The sequence below is a fragment of the Megalops cyprinoides genome, chromosome 1 (assembly GCF_013368585.1).
Source record: "Megalops cyprinoides isolate fMegCyp1 chromosome 1, fMegCyp1.pri, whole genome shotgun sequence".
Lineage (NCBI taxonomy): Eukaryota > Metazoa > Chordata > Actinopteri > Elopiformes > Megalopidae > Megalops > Megalops cyprinoides.
Genome location: NC_050583.1, coordinates 18,951,132 through 18,974,354, shown reverse-complemented (window position 1 = coordinate 18,974,354; position 23,223 = coordinate 18,951,132). Strand labels below are relative to the sequence as shown.

Below are 23,223 nucleotides of genomic sequence, written 5' to 3'. Positions count from 1 at the left end.
CAAGCTCAAGGCACAAACAGCAGGTAGTCCTCCTCCCACCCTACTATTAGCATCTGTGCCCACAATCACTTATTCGTCTCAAAATAAGGGAAAAAAGCTGTAAATACAGGCCATGATATTAGTGCACTAACGTGAGTGTTATGATTATTGTGATTACAATGATGATGCTTCTTGTTATTATGATGATGAAGATGATGATTATTATTATTAATATAGTTCTAAGAAACAGAAATACATTTAAATTGAACAAGAGAGAACAAAGTCCGTGCTAAAAAGCCCATGAGAGTTGAGCCCAAACAGCCCAGTTGCGTAAGGTGCCTTCTGTAACAACATTCTGCAAATGGATTTTCTCATACTGGGTAATATTGCGTTGGAAAATAAGGAGGAACTGAAAGCATATCTGTAAACAAGCTCAACATTCACTCGAGCAATTTCAGAGGATCACAGCTCAAAATTTTCAAGTAATGAAATTGATTTAATTCTTTTCATTTTGGTGTGAAAATGCATGTGGGAGCATAGTACAAGGTTGTATTGGTTGCAGAAACAAATTGGTTAGTTACCATGAATAAGATTTTATTAGAGATATCGTAACATCAAAGACGCACTACTATATAGGGAGATACACATTATACCTGAGACAGGCTTTCTACTTTCAACATACTGTATGTGTAGCATCTCTGAGCAAATTTTGTTTTCACACTCAAGACAGCTGTGTTTATGCCACATATGCTTTTGTTTCTCGAAAATTCAACACATTTTTGCCTTTCATCTACACGAAAATATTGTTTGTACATGGTTTAAGTTTTCTCAAACATAACTATGATTTTTCTCAAGCTCTACCAGAAGCAAAACATTAAAAGGAAGAATGCATGCATCCTATTAAAGAGTATCCAATGTCTGTGTCTCCTGCGAGAGCTACTGTAGTTCCTTCTCCCGCGAGCATTGCTGACAGCCCGAGCTACGTGACTACCATACTGCTTCATGCAAAAACGCATATGAAAACAAGGCGCTAATAGCTTGGCTGTCACAATGTGGAGTGAGGATAGCTTGGGTGCAGTGTATCAGTGTTGTTAGTTTTTTTTAACTTCATCATTTTTTTTAATTGATGACAATTTGCCATTGCCGAGATGATTTCCACAAGGCACTATCAAAGTAAAGTGTTTATTCTTTTTAGTGCTTGTCACTCCGTAAAAGAATGGGATTTATTTAAAAACTTGCTTCAATTTTCTCTTGTTTTGTGGAATTTAATATTGTCCTAGAATCCCCAGTTGTTTGCAGAATATCCTAGCGCCTGATACACTGAACTGTATAAAAGTGACGGAAAGGAAATGGCTAATTATTTATAATGAGATAAAAAGAGTCTGACTTATTTTATTTTTTGTATGATTAAACTAAAGGGGTGAAAACCACCAGGGTTATAAGCGAAAGTCTTTTTTAATAAACAGGAACTCAGATTTGAATTAGATAATTGCTTTACGTGTGAAGTACTTCCAGACAAAACACTTATTCAGATGATAAATTCAAAAGTTTGCTTTACAATATCTGCAATGTACTTATCAAAGTACAATTTAAAAGTATGATTAAAATTGTAATTTACAAAGACAAATTTTCAAGCATTAAATGATTTGCTAATTATTTTGCAATTGTTTTAACGACAATCTGATGGCAATCATTTACGAACTGACCTTGCTTAGACTGAATTTTTTTCCTCAATCATCAATTATCATTTTCTCTGATAATTATTGACAAATGAACCTAAGGCAGTCTGGCTGTATGGAGACAGAGGCACTGTGACAGAGAGCATGACTTGGAGTCTCCTACAAGCAGTTACAGGGTGAAGCTGCCTGAGGTTGCTGTTTCAGACATCTCTGACAGTTAGGCATCCATTCCCAACACAGGATGCGGTTCATCCTATTGAGCGGGTCACTGAACCCCAAAGAGCTCCAGATCCATCCATGGGCCCATCTTATTACATATCCAGAAGATGAGCCGAGCTGTGCCAAAGTAACTGGCGGACAGGCAGATCTAAGCACAGGTGCCTCAGTGAGAAGCCCTCTGACGCGCTCTGACGCCCTTCCTGTGGGATGTAAAAATTGACCCCCCAATCTGAGGGCAGGACACACATAACTCAAGGGGAGTCTATCTGGGGGGGGGGGGGGGGGGGGGCGTCTGGAGGATGAACCTGGAAAAGGGTCTTACAGCTCTTAATGTTATTGAATGGCAGTTAATTATGTATCCCAAGCCCAGCTCCTCCTCCCTTCCCTTCGTCCTTCATTCCCTTTGAAAAATGCCCCCTGCCATTGTGGGAAGGAGCAATCACGAAATGAGCGATCATCTCAGGTTGACAGAGCAGGCCGGGCTCAGGAAACAGGGCCAAGTGCTAAATTGTACATTGATGCCGGATTGAAAGGGCTGCCGGGCCCGGGAACAAAGAGAGGAGAAGCGCAGGTTGTGTGGGGGAGACCCAATCTAAAAGTTTCAAGATTGTATCTAATTCTCCTTGTTCTAATTGGACAGAAGTCAGCCAGTTGCCCTGACAGCCAGGGCATTTAAAGTCACAGCTTGTCGCTGCTCTTCCCTGATTGGGAAACCTCGCTGACTGACAAAAGGGAGCAAAACAGCACGCACATCACGAAGACGGCTCCATCGCCGCAGCCGATACAGCCAAGACAGCACCTGTGAGCACGATAGTACAATCTGAATGAGAGTGGCAACCCCTCGCTGTTTCTAATTAGGCCATGTGTCCGTCTCTTTGTCAGGGCGCCTACCTGCTGATGGCCGAGCTGAGCTCCTCCAGCCTGCGGGAGTCGCTGGCGTTGCCCAGCTTGGACAGGGTGTCAATCCTCTTCAGAATGACTTCCAGCATGTCGCTGATCTTGCGCAGGACCCCGCGGGATTCCAGGCCCCCCAGCACTGCGGAAGACACAGAGAGAGAAAGCCGTGTAGGTACCCTGCGTGTTGGGACACATCCAGCGGAAATTCGCATGCCACCGTCTTCCGCCTCTGACCCACTTTCCGCATGTTATCAGCAACAGACTGAGCAAGTCTGCTCTCTTGTCTCAGCCACAGATCTTTTTGTGAAGCACTGGCCTAAAATTGCATCCGCGTCTTTTCAGCTCCCAGACACGCCACTGTCTGAGCATCTTTTTAACCTTCAATACACAGCTAAAAGCACCAGGCTGATATTATGAAAAGAGAGAGGGAGGAAACTATGTTGACATTCTTTTCCCATTCCCCTCTCAGAACCAATTATCCGTGACCCTGAAATCGTGACTGACCCAAAACAATGTTATTACTTTCAGTGAGTAAATTATAGAGGTCCAGGTGACTACAGCGCGGGGTCAGCAAAGTTTCTCTACTGCAACAGTTTGAAATTCCACTCCATCAATTTCTGCAGTGAGATTGTACCCGAATTAAGTAGCTCTCCACCACTCTAATAACTAGACGCTATACATGAAACACTATGCTTGCGTCAATCCAAAAGACAGCTACCAAAATACAGAACATGACAGCATTGTACATGAGAATGGATCTTTGTGGTGAGTTACATTAGATACTGCTTATATTATATTGATCCTACTTTATTCAACCTTGGGTCTTCTCATAACTCGGTGTCTTCTCCTCTGCAGAGAACAATGGCAGAGACAGCTGGTGTCACCAGCTGTCTCCTAGCCTGGGCCTGGCCGTGTCCTTTCTGTGCCTTCAGGATCACAGCAATAAAGGCCGTGCTGCTCTGCACTGGCCCCCACACTACGCCGGCTCCTGATTGGCTCAGATGACCACAATAACTGATTATCATGCTGACTCATGCCGATGTCCATTAAAAAAAAAAAGACATAATAAATTCCCGCGGTGCAGTTATTTACTGGGGCTGAGCAGACAGAGGGGTGATTGTGCCCGGTTTCCTGCTCAGCTTGATGCATCTGCAAATTACGCCTCCTGTCATTAACCTCGGCTCTAAGATTAAGTCAATTAAATCGAGTAGCTCCGCGGCTTTCAAAAGGTTATGAATCATATCTCTGGAAGGATATAACGAGAACATGCGAGGGAGCGGAGAAGAAAGTGTTGTTTCCATGTGCACTTTTGTCGCTCACATACACAGCCGAAAATAACACGGTTGGCAATCCTGCCCCCCCCTGGGTATACACGTCAGCGTTGCAAATTAAGTTCGATAAAGACACAAACAGGGAAGTACAGTAGGAGGTGTGAAATTAAATCCTATGGATGAGTGGGTTTCGACTTGCACCTGGCCTATGCACACGTGTCTCTGTGAGCTCTGTACCACGGTTGAAATGTAGGGTTAAAGTACTGTGGGAGGCACAGGTCAGGCAAGGAGACAGGGTCAAGGTGAGGCGAGGTGAGGCGAGGGAACTTTGAGCGGAGGGTATGCGGGCGGTGTGAGCGCAGCGGCCGTCACACTGACAGCTGGCTCTGTGATATCCACAGCCACAGGCTCGCCATTGGGATTCAGCCGAGGGGACCAGGTAGGAAATGTTAATGGCTTATCTGCTGTGTTTCAGAATAAAAAATAAATTACCATTCATTTGCATTTGTTATCGTGGCTCTTCAGTTCCGAGTGCCGCTTTGTATCGGCTCACCTGTGGCTCCCAGCGGCACCCCTCTCTCTCTCTCTCCCCTGAAATGCCTCGGCTCAGCGCTCTCACCCACCCCTGACCCCTGACCGCAAGGACGCCATGGAGATAAAAGAGGGAGGTCAAGCAGCTCTCTAATGCATTTCAGTCCCTGGGTCACAAGCGCAGATCTGCAACCACACCAGACTCTTGAACAAACAAGCTTTTGGCATGGGGAGCCAATGCCAAATTCACAATTAATGGGACCTTCCAAAACTGGAATTACTGTACGGGAAAAGTGAAATTTGTCAATAAATAATGCGAGGCAAATGCTATATTGAGTTTTGAATATTTTTCTCAGTATTAATCCATCTATTTGTCTCAATGAGGCTAAATTTGCTACATCACATGGAGTGTTATTCCCTGCCCTAAACCATGCTTCAGAGCTCTGTTACCCGATTCATGAGTCTCGCAGGAAATGACACCCCCCCCCAAAAAACCCTAAATATCAAACCTAGCCCAGAATGGAGCACATCCCACCACGACACCTTCACCTATTTCTTTTTGTCGTAAATTCCAATCTTGCACACTTTTCTGAGAATACCACATCCTAATGCATCATACAACAAAGAGATTCTCTGATCAGAGAGCTGACAGTTCCGTCTTTGAGAGCGCTTGATGATAATGTCTTTTTTTTATTGGCGGGCTTATTGTATCCTTATTGGCTGGTTTATAAAGGGACCATTTACCGAAAGCTTGTCTCTTTAACGACTTCATTTTGGAAGTGCCATCGCAGAATTGATTTTATTAACAATTTCTAATTAAAAAGCAATTTGTAGTAGTGCCAGCTGCCTCGTTCACTGCAGAAACCTGGGCTGACTGAGGAGAGATGGATGCAGAGTGCAGGAGCTGGAAGGGGGACAAGGAGGGAGAGCTCATCTGAGCGAGGCTGCCCAGAGGACAACATTAACATTGCTTATTAAAATGTTTCACTATTCAATACCGGTCCTTATCACAGCTTTGTCAACTGAGACTTGGATTTATTTCTTAAATTAAGGTAATGCCTGCCCAAACACCTACAGCAAGATACGTAATACTTCACACAAGGGAGATGCTGTGAGGTACTGCACCGCTGCTTGAGCCAGAGAACGATAAAAACTCTAACAGCAGATTGGGATCTAGCTCGCAAGCATTAGTTTAATTGCAAGACGAAACAAACAATATTAAATAACGTATTGGATAAAATATAGCAAACGTTCAAGAACGGAAAAAAATTGCCACTAAACTGAAAGCGCTAAAAAATAAAAAAAGAATGACATCAAAAGGCATTCAGGGTAAAAACAAATCTGAAAAAAAAAGCAATAACTGTGATGAATTTTCATGACAAAAAAAAAAATCCTGAAGAATCCTGAGGGGCTTGAGTGGGAAGAGCAGATGCCCTCCCCCCACCGCAGCAGCCTGCTTTGCGGCTGACTGAGAGCCTGCCGTACAGGACTGAACTTCACTTCAAGTAACTCTTCATTGGAGTAAGTGATCGCAGATTATATGCATTACCATTAGTACTCCCAGGAGCCCTCCAGCATCTCGTCAGGAACAAGCGTGTGTTGTTCCACAATGGATATTGACTTGGCTGGATATTCAATAACGTAATGTTTCATAAACAGACAGCGGTCGGGGGGAGTGGCGCAGCGAGCCGGGAGTGACTTAGTCTTTGTGTGACCTCTGAACCCCACCTCTTGTTTGCCAGGCTGAAATGGGAGCAGGTGATGATGTCACCGGGGTAGTTAGTTAGTTAGTTAGAATGGCTCCAGCGAGAGGACAGGAGCAGCCTGCTTCCTCTGGCTGCGTTGCACCATTTCACGCCGTGTTTAGCCTGGATTCTCCGTCCGCGTGGAGCAGCATAAATTGCGATGCACATCATGCCCGGGCCCAATCTCTGTATTGTCCTGAATATTTGTGTGGATGCGCATCTCATTTCTTAGGGAGGCCTGCATTCGGTGTCATGCGGGTTGGGCTTCCCGGCACAGGCCCACAGCACTGTGGGACCCGCATTGGTAATCCTGCCGCGTCCTGCCTCGCCATCCTGATGATGTACTTATTAGCCGCATGAAAATCCCACGTTTGTTAAGCTGCGGACGCATGTTTGGACTGATAAAGCGAATTCATTACTTTGCAGAGCAACCGAATCTATATCTGCCAAGTGATGGAGAAGGGAGGGGGGGAGCGGATGAGTGCTCAGGGGATTGTGTTGGGGTGGCGAGCCGGGCAGAAAAGGCAGTCACTCAAGTGAAGATAAAGGATGAAACACATTGTTCTCTCACAACGCTATCACCCATGCCACACTTTTACCGCATAAACTTAATTATGATATGATTAACATACTTTTTTCTTGTTGTGTTTTTTGCCACTCCAAGCCTTTTAGGCTGTAAATATCCGTGTCATGCTTTTCACTGTGAAAGGCCTTCCCCAGTGCAAGGCGGGATACTCAAGTTCTCCATTAACCGTTAAAGGGCCATTTGCTCGGTCCTCTCTGAGAACCAGGCGCGTGAGAGCCCCTCTTCACATCCCAAGGCGAGAGTTCTTCCCCAGATCAGGCTTTTCCATTCAGACTGGAGTGTGGCTCTGCAGTTATGCTTTTACGGGAGAAGAGTGTAAAGGACAGACCAGCTGTAAAGCACTCCATTACAGAGGAAGAGGACCACTCCAATCCTCAGTGTTTTCCCTTGTCTCCATATTTTTTGGCAGTCACTTACTTTATTTTTTTTTTTGTTTTTTGTAAATCAGCATGTACTGAGACACATTCTTCATGAAGTCATACTCATTGTGAACCAGCGGCAGCTAAAATCCGCCACTGTCCCATCCTGAACAACTCGGTCCAGAGAAGTCAGCAGCACGCAGTACCCCAGATCCGAGCTTCTGTTCATCTATCGGTGCGCTGGTTTTCCATGTAGCGATACTGCTACTGCAAATGAAGCACTGAACAGTAGTGACTCACCGCGAAGTGGAGCAGACAGAGCAGGGAGAGGAACTGAGTTTTGCCATTTCGATTGACCAGGGGCTGTTTGCATATTCATGAGCTGAAACATATTTTCAGTTTGACAATGGCAGACAGCGCTGCGGAGCACGGATGGAGAGAGAGCGGAATTGACTTCACCGTCACTCCATAAGCAATGAACTAGAGGGAGCAGTAATATCATTGCACGAACATGCACACGCACAGATACATACACTCACACACACACACACACACGCACACACACACACACACACACACACACACGCACACACACACACACACACGCACACACACACACACATGCACACACACACACACACACACACACACACACGCACACACACACACACACACACACACACGCACACACACACACACATGCAAGCTCTGCACACCTACCGTACATCTACATACGTACACACATGCAAACCTACTGTATACACACACACACACACACACACACACACACACACACACACACAGGTCATGTGCACACACTAACACACAAACGTGCATTAACCAGCCCACATAGACAAACATAAGCACATATGCCCAAATAAAACGTTCCTTCATATTTCTTCAAATGTCTTCAACAAACAGCAGCTTTTAAAAGTACAAAAGGTTTCGCTGAGTTCTGTTACCCACACCCACACTTTTGCAATTAAGACAGGGAATATAAGGTGACAAGCTGGTTTAATTTTCTCAGGAATTTCAGTTATGCAGTATGTCAGGTAACAGGGACAAGGCATAATATAAATGCCATCTTGGAGAGGAGCTAATACAGATTGCTGCATATTAAGTCTTATTGGATTTGCGCATATAAAAGAACACAATAATACCACAAAATCCTGCAAGGAAGGAAGGAAGAAAACTGTATATTTTGCATTAGCCTACGTATACAGTACATTGAGTACATTGAGCTTAAGTGTGCAAAACTGACAGAGGCAGAAGCGACATATGGCTATTTCTAGCACTCCATCAAACCTCAACAATTCTAGCCTCTCTCCACTTGGTTTAATGCAGGATCAATGCAGATCACAACATGTCCATTCAATAAAGCGGCAGCCCAGCGGCCCCTGTCAATATGACCGCATTAGAGAAACACCATGGACAAGAGAGGTAAGCAGACAGAAATCATCCCCTGTATGAGACGGGCTCATTTACCAGCAGGCATAAAACACGCTGACACGTCCATGGAAGATTCAGAGTTTGCATGTGATCCATTCGTTTACGGCAGTCACGACTGTTGCGTTGTTCTTCCACATTGGGATCACGCACGCCAAACGGCTTTGGGCGAGGTACGTGAGACGGGTTGCATGACCACTGAGTGGATGCCAGCCCTAGTAGGGTAGGCCAAAATCTCCCCGAGCAATGAAACTGAAATTGCACCAAACTGCGCATGCAGCACCTCCCGTTGCGCAATGGCTTGCACACACTGCACTTTTAAATTGCGTTTTGCTTACCACATGCGCTTACCCAGAGCGGCTTACATAGCAGGTTAAAGGCACGACAGCAGCACCCCAACTGGGATTCTAACCAGCAGCCTTCGGGCTACGAGGTGTTTACCACAACAGCACACTTCTGCCCCAATTCCACTGCACTCTGGAGATTGACAGTAACCAAGTCCATATTCTCTGCAGCTGCTTCAATGTCAATTCAATTCAATAGTTTTTTTCAATTTCTTAATATATTCCCATGTTGTTTACATTGTTGAGCTCTGGAATGTGTGGAGGTCATAGCTCCAAATCTCATTAGGATTCCTTTCAGTAATTCAATTAGTATTACTCTGTGTGAAGAATTAGATGCAGTTTGATTAATACAGTGTGTGATCCTCATTTATTCTCTGATAAAAAGTCAAATGACTGAATAAAATCCTGGCAAAAGGCTGCCTCCTTCCAAGGTGCGGGGCTTTTCATAAAGTAGCTCATTAAGATGCTAAAAAAATCACGCTGATTTACTCCAGAAGGCTTTTTACTAATTAAGAGAAAATAATACACACTCAAGAACACTTCAGAACAGTGTAAAATACAATGAAGGAAACAACACGGCGTATTAACACAAGAGCACTGCGTGTAGAGAACATGTGCAACCTTACAATGAACAAAATGAGTTTGGAGCTGAACTGAATTAGCTTAGACCACACGCCTGTGTCTTAAATAAAAAAGCCATTACACCTCCTTTTCTTATGCTTGGCTTTCCTTACTCAACTGGGATGTTATTTACAGTCTCAAATCCAATGGATGTGAGGGGCAATGTATCACCGCAACATCATGTAGTCATCATTCTCCTGTCAGGCAAATAGATTTACGCAACTCTTAATGCACTCAGCCCATTGCTATTCGTCTAAGAAAAAAAAAATTCATTAGCAGTTACGACTGATTGAGTTTCTGTGTTCCCTACTAGACCCAGACAGAACTGGGAGAACAGAGTCTATTAGGAATGACAACCTTTGTCACTTATCCTTTGTGCATAATATTCGTTTCAAAGCACCTGACAGTAAAGAAAAAAGGGAATTCTTCTTGCAGGAATTTATCTCACAGTGCCTCTCTCTCTCTCTGCCACTTCAATTAAAGCCTCCCCCACCCCCATCTTTCTCCACTTTGGATCCGCTAAAACCTGAACTTTGATTCCTTTTTCTCTAGAGCTTCTATTCTCGGCGCATATCAGACCCTCTCACTTTCAAGGCACGCTCTTTGTTTTTCTGCACACAATGTCAGCACCTGAAACCTGACACCATGAGATCCTTTGCTGTTCTTAGCCAGGGCAGTCAAATAAGTCAAATAAAAATTAGTTACTCTTCAGGACTGAAGGCAAAACACTTTTTTTTGCACAGCTGACAACCTTATCCTGTGCAATCAATACAGCATGCATTACTATGTATTATCTGCAGGGTATTGCCTACATTGAATTTGAAAGTTCAACCTCTGGGTTAGAAAACAAACGCCCTAACCTCTATGCCAGATGAGTAAATATGTACCCGCTGATTATTCCACAGTGGAAAGTTTTTCAGATACAAAATGTATTATTTTTATGTTAGTCATGATTTAGTATCAAGTATTTGTAGTACAAGAGTAAGAGGCACTCCAGGCAAACATACATCTCATGACAAACGCAGTTCAGCGTTTCTTTTTCAAGAACAGAGCCATACTACTACCAATAATGATAATAATAGTAATAATGATAACGTATACATTTATTGGTCAGATTTTTCAACTAAAGGTGACTTAGGCTATATTGCATTATATAATACATTTATATCATTGGAGTGACAAGAACAACATTAACATATTATAGGGCAATCTGCAAACAGCACTATAATAAACACATACAGCAGTAAGAGTAAAGCCTCTCTTGAGTTATCACACAGTTGCAAATCAGATGTGTCAGAAAACACCACGACATGCAGAAGATTGAGGAGTGATGAGCATCCTCATTGTAGCTGTATTTCCACATGGTGCCGTATTTCAACGCCGCTGACAGTTAGGGTGGTGCAGGTCCAGAGCGGGGGCCACTGCAGCTGGAGCACATGAACCCGGGTGAATGCTAAAGGAACCTGGCTCACCTCATATAATACCCCATCGATATCCCTTCTGATCTCTCTTTCTTTGTCTCTCTCTCTCCCTCCCAAGCACAACCTCCTCTCCCCTCCCTATTGCTCTCTCTCTCTCCTCCTCTCTCTAGTAGGGTTGAATAAACAGGTGTTGTTGATGAGGCCAGATGAAATTAACTTTAACGGCCTAATGTCTTTTTATTACAAGGTCCTGCAGGCATGGTCAGTGTTTTATTTCCATTTTTCAGCAAGAACGGGGGGGCGGGGGGGCACTCTTGACATGTGGGTACTGGAGGAACCTCTGTTACACAGTTCTTTTTCTTTGGAGTTGCTGAACTCTGCTAGGCCGTGGGTGGCCTTCATGAGAGCTGGCATCACCAAGCGGCTCATCTCAGTGACACTGGCTGTGGGAGTTGGACTTAGAAACCGGTATCATATGAGTGCTTGTACTGAAGACTTTTTGGCATGTATTCCTCCTTACAGGCTGGAAGGAGCACTGGGAGCACCAGCCAACGCAGAGCCAAAATGTAGGGAGAGGGCTTGTTATTTTTTATTACAAAGTGACATGAGATCTGACCAGTTTTGCAAATGTTAGTGGTGTTGATTTCTCTGTGTACAAGCTGGTTGTAGAAAGACATCTACGGTTCAGGTTTTGAAAATGTGAATTCTCAGTAGTTCTTCTTACTGATTTATTGTTAGTAATGTCATATCCTGAATAATTTAAGAATACCAGTGAAGCACATTTGGTTGTCTCCCTCCATTTTTATTTCATGGTTTTGTTTTGTTTTGAATTTTGATTGGTCATGAGAGGATGATGCTTTGTTTCTGTTCTTTTTAGTTTACTCGTTTGATTTTTTTGCTCAAGTACACAATTTCCCAGTTGGCCTAAAATAAATTGGTAAAATTAGGTTGATATACAAGCCAAAAGTCTCCTTCTCCCTTTTGCTCACTTTCTCTCTCCCTCCCTCCTTCTCTCCGCTTTGCTTGCTCTCTCTCTCTCTCTCATAGGCCCATGCTGTGTGTAATCATGTAATCACGGTACTCTGTGTCAGCCAGTGGAGCTGCCAACAAGCTCCGCACGCTCTCTCCCAGCCTAGTGGATGCCCCGTGGCATGCTGACCCTCAGTCACTGGCCCATATTCCTGTGCTAATGTGGTGAGAGACCCACCCTGTGAGACCGCTACAGCGCCTCGGCACAACGCCCCAGGCTCTGGTTTACATCCCCCACATGACCAGGCAAGGACAAAGAACTGCAAGCCCGGGTCAGTTAAACAGGAGGACGGCTGCTCCGGCTAATAATAAGCCTTTTAATAAATAACCATAATCATCTAATTACATGGTGCATTATAAATCAGACAGATGGAAAATTAAAAAAAAAAGATTTATCTAAAATATCATCCTCACTTTATTGTTTTTGCTTTGTTTTATTTGTTGTGCTTTGAATTTTTAACCAAAGAAGGGCCCTCTCGGTGTATTTTGCACAGGAAATAATCCCATCAATGTCAGTGTCGATTAGCATGGTAGGGGTTCACGCTGGCACGGAAAAGCAGCGGGGAGAGGCTACCCACAGTTTTCCCGGTGAGGAAAATGCAAAGTGACGTGCCCTGTGTCGCCTGCATCTGCATCTGACCCGCTACTGTGGAGAGAGAAGGCAGTTCCTCCGAAAACAAAATAAACTGTGACAATGGCCTTTAAATCCTGTAGCTCAGCGATCCCACTGCATTCAGCATTCGGCCAGCATATAAATATATTTACAAAAATACAGGCTAATAAGGAATCAAAAGGGAAACACGGTCATTTCTATTTTTTTTTGTCTACAGAATATTCTATTGATTTAGGAATGTGGAAGGGGACTCTTTTTTCGGATGGAGGCTTCCTCCAAATCGCATTAGCGCTTCAGTCACGTTGACCTTTCGACTCTCCATCATCATTCTTTATTTATTAGCCCCCGTGTCTTTTTCTCCTCTCTCTCCGTGTCTGTCTCAATAATTCACCCTTTGGTGGATATATTATCATCTGTCAGAGGGAGGGAGCCTCTGCTAAAAGCTTTGGCACAGCTCTTGCATTAGGCTCAATGGTACACTTCATTGCCCTGTTATATTAATTCATTCTCTTATTTGTAAGGAAAGCGGATGATTGCCCTGTGAACTGCACATGCCCCGAAATCCACATTATCCATTACCCGGGAAAATGGTTAAAAAAAAATCGCACTCAGACGACAGGGCACACAGAGGAGAAAAGTGTTGAGTCAGAGTCTGGGGCTGACAGACGACACACAGGCTTTCCGTGTGATGCGAGGACTGCCTGTGTGGAATTGTAGGGGGGCTATTGTGACGCGCTGCCATCTCCACCCACACACATTCGACAGTCGAAAGCAGAGGAAACTTCCGACAAGCGAATTCTGTCATTAGATGTTCAATTTCCTGTAAACACCGCAAAACCGGCTTCCATCACTCAAGCTGCCTTTGCAAATGCAGAGCTCGCTCTCCCACCAAAATATAACACCACATTCCTTTTCATAAGATGACATCCGAACAGCACACTCTCACTACAGTACGTGGTGAACCAAAAAGTATTATTGTGTATTATTTCGAGCTGGAGAGAACTGCTCTACATGCATCTGCTGCAGTTTAAATGTTTGCGGCAACAGGCCTGATGATCTTCATCTACATGAACAGTAAGTGCATTGAAGCTTAGCAATAACGACCAGTGTTAAGAATGTTAGTTGTTTTAAGTAATCAAGATACTATATTGCACTGTAACACAATAAATGGTGTAACATAATACTGAAGAACATCGCACCAGACAAAGTAGATCCACACTGGATTACTCATTATATTACTCATATTGCATTCCCATCATGATGGCAATTTAGAATCAGTGTGCATACACACAAGCAGCCAGTTTAAAACCACAGCAACATTTCAAAACAGCATAATAAGATGTCTGCGAAACATCACATGTACTTGAATCCAAGCAATTAAATGCACAGTAGGTCTACATAGCAACATATTTTAGGCATTGAGGTTTCCAGTGTACAATTACAGAGATTCACTTTATGCACTGTAGATCAGGGGTGTCAAACTCAAATTCACAGTGGGCCAACATTAAAAACTGGGATGAAGTCGCGGGCCAAACTCAATATTTATTGAAAAATTGACTGCAATTGTGCATGTTTTCCCTTCTCTCCAGATATGTAATGTTGAACCTTTTCATATGGAAACAAACTTTAGTTTTGCGTAAACATTGAATCTGGAACAAGCAAAGCTTAATATTATAAACACATGAGAAATTAAATTTGAAATAAAACACACATCAGTGGTATTCGTTTCTTATTATGTCTCTCTCTATCTGTAGCCTTTCGAGTTCCTTTTTAATATAAATCTTTTTTCACAGGCCAACAACAAAACAACCAAAAATAATAATAATTTCCTTCAATGAAAATGCAATGTTTCAGCCTTTACAGCAGCCTCGCTTTGTGATTTTGCTTTTGTGAACATAGTCTGCCGTGAAACCGGACTTTTTTTCATCTCCTCTACCTTCTGGAGCTTGTGCTTTACGTCCAGGTCCTTGTACTTGTCGTGGTGTTTCGTTTCATAGTGTCATCTTATGTTATATTCTTTCGTTACAGCCATGGTGGCTCCGCACACAAGACAAACAGGTCTGTCCTCTGCATTCGTGAACAGATAATCTGCCTCCCACCTGTCTTGAAAGCTCCTGTTTTCCATCTTTCGTTTGGCCATTTTTGGGGAGGGGTGGATTAAGTTTGTCCGAGGTGACTGGTAGCATGGATGCTAATGATTGTCAACAGAAAAGGAGGGGGCGCTTGGCGGTCTCGACTGGCACGCCAACGCACTAACAAAGCATTCTGGGATTTGTAGTATTAGCGGTGTATGCGCTATATACTGGCGGGCCAGCTCTAATACACATTTGATATGATCCCGCGGGCCAAATATAATTACACCTGAGTTTGACACCTGTGCTGTAGATGGTCACATTTCTATTCAAGACAGATCTTGGGCATAAATTGCATAGAACATGAATATTTTAATCTCAACTAATTTGATTTTGTTGACATGTCTTACTGTATGACTATCAATACCAAATCAGAGACCATGCACACACATGCAAGACTCATTTTTAATATTAAATGATATTGTTACATTATTATTGTTACACCATAACTGAATGGAATATAAAAATATCATACCTTCATACCAATCATACCTTCCATGTAGCATTAGCGGCCTCATTGACCTGCTTTATGGAGAACTCTGAACCTGGAGTGTCAACCCTTCTGTTTTACCAGGTGGCGATTCCCATGTTCACAGCGATTCAGCACGATTTCAGGCTTGGGAGAGAGCCTCGACTGGCTTCATATGACGGGAGCCTGTTCTTGAAATTTGACTTGGAATCTTTAGCTGTGATTTCTAAAAATATCACCAGTCATAAATGGGAGATTTGCTTTGGCGAGGCAACATGCAAGAGAATCACTGTCTCTTTCTTTCGTCTCTTATAATGAAACTGTTCTTTTTCACCTGCATTAGCATCACAGTGTTGTTTTCTTTCTGCACTATAATGCATAGTGACTCTGGGCAGCTGTGGATTTCAGTGGCTTCTATACTCGTTCACACCACATGCACCATGATCCATCTTTTCTCTAAGAATCCTGTACTCGCAAAGGATCAAACATAGATTGATAGATGCTTATTTTCTCTTATGTATAGTTAATGAATTTGCAACGCAAACAGCCACTTCTCTCTCTGATGCTGTGGTGAGTTATGTTGCCTGGGCTTCAGTTGGGCTTCTGTGATATGACTTCACCAGTGCAACCCAAAAACACATACAATTATGCAATACAACATAATGTTGTTGTACGTATGTGTTAATGAGGGAATGGCATGCTAATGTATCCGTCAGTAAACTGAAAATGCAAACGATAGGCAGCTTGGCCCAATTAGTCACAATGACGGGTTATTGTAGATGAGGCACAAATGTGTTGCATATTCATAACAACTTTTTTTTAATATTTGTCACATTATAAATGAACCTCCTACTGAGTACACAGAAACCACTATTGAGATGTGTTGACCACTACACACAGAAGTCCTACATAAAAGTAACATATGGATTATTTATGTACGGTATTTTAATAAAATAGTGCAATAAATATTAAACATGTTGCAAACACATTATACAGCCATGTTACCAAGCTACCAACAAATGTCATAATATTATATACACACATAAAGTAAAATAACATGTAAGTAGCATGTTACTCTGTACAGCGAGAATGACTGAATGGAATGTAAGCCACAAAGCTGATTAAGTACTGAATTAAACCCACTGGAACCACTTTCAGCTAGCAGTTGCCTACACCTCCCCCACCTATTATCTATTGCCATTACAGAGCACACTTTTTGAAGAGAGGAGAGCCGATCACTAGCCAAATCTGAAAGGTGTGAGATGGCTACATTTGGCTGGCCTTCTCCTGGAGCAATTTGATAGTCACATCAGTTATGATATATCTTTGACAGCAGAGGAGTTGGAATGTTGTCTGATCACGTTGCAGCTTGCTCTCGCTCTACCTGAGACACAATCACACAATCACGCCTGGGTTTCCCCCGTAATGATCGCACCCGCCGTACAAGCCCCCCTAATCAGCTCTCCACCAGCTCTGGCTCCACTTCCTAATTGAGCTTTGCAACTTTGATAAAGAACAGGAATGGTAGAGCAATATCACATTCCACCACCCCCCCCACCCCCATGTTAATCTCAAAGGTGTGATAGAGGGAAGAAATGATTTATCTATTTATCTTTCCCACACAGTGTATTTTTCTTTTGAAATATTAATAACTGTGACTTCGCCATGCCGAAGCTATTTATAGCGAGGCTGCTGCAGGTTTCTTGAGGGGAAACAGCAGTGGGTTGTTGTGTCTCCTCTTTTACGAGTGTCTCCGGGCGTTTGTGCCTTCCTCAGCCCCAGTGCCTCTGGCTCCAGCTGCCTGCGAGAAAGAGAGGTAAAGCTTCCTCTCTCAGTCCCCATAGGAACGAAACCCCACCTCACCCCCCCCCCCCCGAGAGCTCTTTTTTGCGCAAGCGCTGCACTAATCCTCTTTCAAGGCCACTCAATGACACAGCTTATGAGGTGCCAGGCCTTCTGCCAGGCTGTCACTTTTAACACCCCTGTCATGGTGGAAAATGAAATGATACAAATCCAGCAGCAGGTGCACGGGGGTCAGCTCAGCTGTGAGCGCTAAAAACCTGACCCCCTAGACCTGTTCTCAGCTGGCCCTGCCTCTGTCCAACGCCCATGCACTGGATTAGGGCTACACATTTTACCGCTCTTCACCAATGGGGGATGGACTTTCTCAATACGGTCTGCTAATCAACAGTTTCATTAGCCTCTGATTACCTTAGGCTTATGGCCTAACAGATATTTTGGGACATCTGACTGTGTAAAATGGGGGTTTTGCTATCTCACCACCTAATAGCATGATAGGCATCTCATCTACAAAAAGCCTGGTGTATCACCAGGTGGAAGTCATTGAGACAGTTTTTAAGCTGTACCATTCTCATTATAATGCATTACTGAACTCCTGGCCATCAGACAGACTACTTCATGACCTAGAGAGTTTGCCTTCTGAACACAGAGTAGACTGAGTTGTTCAGACTGCTGTGTGTGCTCCTGACCTGCATGTGAGAAGGAGCAGCATGCAGGGAGTCTTCTGAAGAGCGGCAAACAGAAGCCCCTGGGTTCCCCTCTGAAAGGTCAGAGAAACAAAGCCAAACCAGCCAAGTCGACACACTGCTTCAGAACACAGCGTAGCACTTAACGCCATACGCTGCACAGTTATAATCTCCTCTCTCCTCTCACTCCAACCCCCCTCAGCAATGGCCCGCTCCCTCCCATCACAGACCAAGTGAGAGCCACTACATCAATCTAACTCTCTCCAGCATCCGTACTCAAGACGAGTGCCTCTCTCTCGGGGGCCCATGGGAGGCACGCCACCCAATCAGCACTGAGATGCAGAACGTTTTTGTGTGTCACAAGGGGGGAAATGGCTGTCTGGCAGGGTCGAATTGACAACAGGAGGACAAATGAGCAGTTTTTGTAACAGAAGGAGCTTAACAACCTTGGATAAAATGAGGAACAACAATCTTTTTTTTTTTTTTTTGCCGCGTTACTTCATATCGTTCAGTGAGAAAACATTTTATAGCTGAGTGGTGCAAGTTGTGGAAGTGGCCACTGACAGACGGGTTGAGAACCTCTCCTCCACATTTTGGACTGAAGATGGAATACTCTAACACATCATCCAGTAAGAGTTACTGTTATTTTAACCCGAAGTTCAAGTTAACCGATTCCATCCATGTCAAATCAGCCAAATAAAATACCATGACACATACAGTATCTGTTTAAGAAACAACACGGAACAAAGGTAACAAAACATTTACGTGGCCCCTGAACTTAAGCATTATTGCTCTGAATGCCATGCTGGACCTTTGTGCACATGTGTGGTCATCTCAGAAGAACAATTCCCATTTCCGGTAATATGCAGAACAGCAGCGGAGCCGGTGAAACCGCTTCCTTCATTAGGACCAGTGCTTTCTCGTCAGACAATGCCAGTCTGCACATTTGGTCTGGTCAACCTCTGAAAACAAAGTTTAAAAGCACACTGAGAGAAATCGCTTCCGTCCAACATACGTCCACATCCAGCTTTGCTCCTCAGAGGCAAGGGAGCCATGACCAACAGAGCCATGCCCATTACAAATAAAATCTAATAAACATCAAAGAGATTTTACACTGCGTGCTCTTAAAAGGCAAGCGGTCTTTAAGAGCTGCTCTTAAAAAGTAAATGGTCTTTAAGAGAAATGTTAATGCCATTATAAAAGGGAAAAATCGATACAATGTAATTGCCAAGTTGAGTCACTCCATTTTTTTTTCCTTCTGCATTTCAAACTCTGATGACATCCTTGTCGAGAAGTCTGCTTGTCAAGACTGTGGCATTGTGTGATGGTTACGACTGCGTGGCCTTACTCAGCCTGTCTTTGGCATTATCTTCAGAGGCTAATGTTCTCTCTCCTGTGCCTCCTTTTGGGAGCACAACAGCGGGTGACATGAGGGTGGCAGTCCTTCTGCATGAATTCACAGTTTAGCACCCTGCTGCGAGAACATTCTTCTGATAAAAGCGTGCGCACACAGTACACAGCTGATTGCCTTTAATACCCTGACTTGACTTGAGGACATGCATCAGACGATAGAAATTAGCAGGGTGTTGCGATATTTGATAGCTGCCAAATCCCACACGTTCCTCCAAAAATACCTTTATAGGCAATTACACTGGCGCGTGATGAAAGCAGAGAGTGACCGTGAATGTTTACCTTGGCAAGAACACAGCAGAGCCTCAGAAAATGCACACAGCGTAAGCTGTGATAGCTGAGGTCAGAGCGAGCATGTGTGTGTGTGTGTGTGTGTTTCCGTGTGTGTGTTGGTAATGGTGGTGCAGCTGTCTGTGTCACAGCGAGGGGGCTTTGCTCAGTCAGTTGTGGGTGTCTCTGCGGGGTGAGCCACATATCTTTGCACAAAGATCCTCTGCCCTTCATAAAGCAGCACACAGACATTCTGCTTCCACTGGCAACCTTTAACTGTAGCGTTCAAACAATTCATCACTGCAACATCCTGAAAAGCCAACTCATCTCCTGTTCCCCGAGTAAAGTCGATGGATACCTAGTCTATTTTTGTGTCTGTTGCCTGGAGAGCTTTTCATTGCTTTAAAGAACCGACTCCAGGTTTCTTTACTTCAGCATCAACTGTCATCTAGAGACTCTGCTCCCTGTGTCTTCAGAAACAATGAAAGATTCAATAGGGATTAAAGGGGAAAAAGCCCTCAGAAAGCTCATGACTCATCACCCCTTCATTTTACCCTTAGGGTTTCAGACGTGTACTGTACAAATGAGGCTTTTCTCATATTCCCACATTTATACGAGAATTCTTCTCTACACTGAATATGCATTACTGTCCAGCAGTAGTGTTTTCACCATGTAGGCACTTAGAACCGTGCACTGACTACTTTATGAGATGTCAGCGCAGAAGACGAAATTCTTCAGTGCGCATTCCATTAAAGGAGAGCACCAGATCTTTAGGTGAGCAAGGACTGGGTCCTGCCCAAAACCCTCTCGCGCAGCCTCGAGGGAGGCAATGTCACTTCCTGTCTGCCCAGTGGCAAATGATGAAATAGTGACTGGGCCGTGCCATATATCACAGAGATAAAGGGCACTCCTTGGAGCTCTGCTCAGGGAATCTATCTTGCAAAGACTCTAATCCTGTGGCGTTGTTTTTTTTTTTTTTTCGTTCTTTCTCTCTCCCTCTCCCATTCACTCCGGTCAGTGCAACAGAAGGAACACACAACACAGGCCTACACCTCCACAGTAGTGCACAGACTACAACTGCGAAGACTTCTGCAGGAATAGGGCCTCTGCTTGAGTGAGTGGGTGCCTTCAGACCCCGAAATAGAGCCCCTTTGTTTGTACAGCTCTGTTGCTTTTAAGATAGCTGCTGAAGTTCAAAAGCTTTTTTTTTCCACCGTTGCTTTTTTTTGTCAAGGAAATTAATTCTGCTGCCTCTCAGCGATCATTAATGTCACTTTCAAACAAAAGGAGGAACATCCTCCGGCAGTCAGGCCCGGTAGTAAATGTATTCCACGCCGACAACGGGAAAGCTAAATCGCGCTCGCAAACCGTATGCCCTGCAATTATTCAGTCTTACTTCGGGCTCTTGATAAATGTATTCATCACCAGGAGAAAAAGAGTGAGGGGCTAATCTGAGTTTTTCGCTCGGTAAGTTCCCGGTGTTATCGGCAGAGCTTGTAAGGCGCTGACGAGATGGCCCGTTCCTTCACCGACACAACGCTGCAACAGAGCGTCTCAGCGGCTGTCAACTTAAAAGGGGTCTAAAGTCTGCAAATACTATTAGTGAGACGATTTAAGCACTAACTTGTGAATACGGTATCAGGGCTCACAATAAACAGCTTAGTGTGAAAGGGAAGATCCGGCAACCTGGGCACCAAAGCTTAACGGGTGTTTTCCGGTAATCACCGCGACTGAGTAACCTTGCAGTGAATGCGAACCAGGGATCATGCATCTCTGTGAAGACAATTCAGACATCAAATGCTGCTTATTCAAAAATACTGTTCCTGTAATGACTCAATTCTTTAAAGTGACAGCGAATCTTTCGCTCATTAATACTGTACAGTACATTAAATTTACGAGCCAGAGCGGCACAACTGAGCTTTAGAAAAACATTTTCAAGCTGTGAACTACAAATGGAATTAGAGGAACTGCCTGCTTCTTGAGAAAAAGTGTAAGAGGTGTATTTATTTTCTCTTATGATATAAAGCCTCATTAAACTCAAACATGGACTTGAGAACACAAACAAAAAATATGACTATGGCTTTGCGTATAGTTCAATTTAGACAGCACCGGGCATTAGTGATTTGTAACATTGTCTAAGGAGAATACTGTAGCACCACTGTGACTGACAAAATCCTTCACCAAAGGGCTTGGTACATACAGTAGTTGAACACTGCACAGTGCACTAGTGGCTGATGGCCTAGTGTCCAGTGCAGATATTGCCAAACTTTTCTGTGTGAATGGAAGAGTCTGTGATTTCAAGGCTTCCTTCCAAGGCAACTTCTGGTTTGTCCTTGAAGGAGCTGTGACACTGAAAGACAGCCCAATGTCCAATAAAATCTGTTTTATCTATGTACTTATTTGTTTTAATCTATTTCATATTAAAAATTAAAGACAATTCTGAGATATGCACTTGGGCTTATGAGAGACAGGAAAGATGACATTGCAGAGATGACAATGCAGAGACCTCCTGAGCCCTTTCCATACAGTTCAGCAACAATAGCCTCAGTCCCTGAGCATCTTTTTCATTTCCATGGCTTTTTCTATGCAACTACTTCTGCAGGTGCAACGTCTTCAAACACTGTAGCAGTCCTACTCTGTATGCCAGTGTATGTTTTTTTTTTCATCTGTAAATAGTCAGTGGACAGATAAAAAATGTAGGGCCCCTTGTTTTCCATGACCATGCAATTAGAGACAAAACTGCAAAAGTGGTCTTTGGGATCGGAATTTCTTTTCATATGGAACTGGGACATTTCACAATGGACAAAAACAGTTTTTCTATGCAAGCAGCAATGCGATATCAGTTAGCATTCAACGGGAAACACTACTTCCTGGTTTTGCCTAATTAACTGTTATAGTGTGGCCTCAACCACAATATCTCAAATGACTGCTCTTGCCTGATTTACTACGCACGCTGGACTACAATGCTCCAACACTGCACTTGTGTTGCCTCTGTCTTAAGCTGTACTAAAGCAAAAATAATGTGTATTCAACATAAGTATACAATCTACAGAAAAGTAAGATGTTCCTCTTAAAGCTAATACTTTTGTTGCCATTTATGGAACAGGGAGAATTTTCAATTTAATTCATGTTTAGGGATTGTTTTGTCTGCATAGCAGATGAGATCTGCTGACATCTTTTTAGATGCAAATACTGATTCATGCTCAGCTAATTCATGAGCTAGCAAGCTATACTTTTCGTTCTTTCCCTGTTCTGCTTCTGGTTGTTCAGAGCCATGATGGTGTGGTTTGCATGGCTTGGTTTGTCTGTCTGGAGAGTACCATGAACAACATCAGCGAACATCAAAAGGGACAACCTGGGTGAGTGCCTATGTGATTCCTGCCAGCTGATTAAGCATGATTCTTGGTCTCAAGGTCCAACTGTCTGCCACACTATGCTGAGCAAACAGCAGATGTTACCTTCTATGACCAGTTTTAAAAGGTCTACACTGTGCATGGGTGAATAGCCAAGAAACAGGAAATTGTCTATTTTGATATTAAAATAAATACTTTTTGGATTATGTTTTGATCTTCAATATGTTGTTTCAAATTTTATTTGGAGTAGATTGTGATTTTTTTTTTTTTTTGCTTTTGTTTGAAAACAATCTGTAGCCAGTGTCTATTCCAAATAGCATTTGCAGTAAGCCTCTGGTTATTGATCCACAAAAACTAGAATCA

General features: G+C 43.5%; 1 protein-coding gene across 1 annotated transcript in view; it reads right to left on the bottom strand.

The window, feature by feature from the left end:
- LOC118787847 (alpha-1,6-mannosylglycoprotein 6-beta-N-acetylglucosaminyltransferase B) overlaps positions 1 to 23,223 on the bottom strand; it is a 101,491-nt gene that overhangs the window by 66,884 nt on the left and 11,384 nt on the right. The window contains exon 3 of the mRNA XM_036543568.1: positions 2,769 to 2,913. Within this exon, the coding sequence (XP_036399461.1) occupies positions 2,769 to 2,913 (145 nt within the window). The remainder of the gene's footprint in view (positions 1 to 2,768; positions 2,914 to 23,223) is intronic.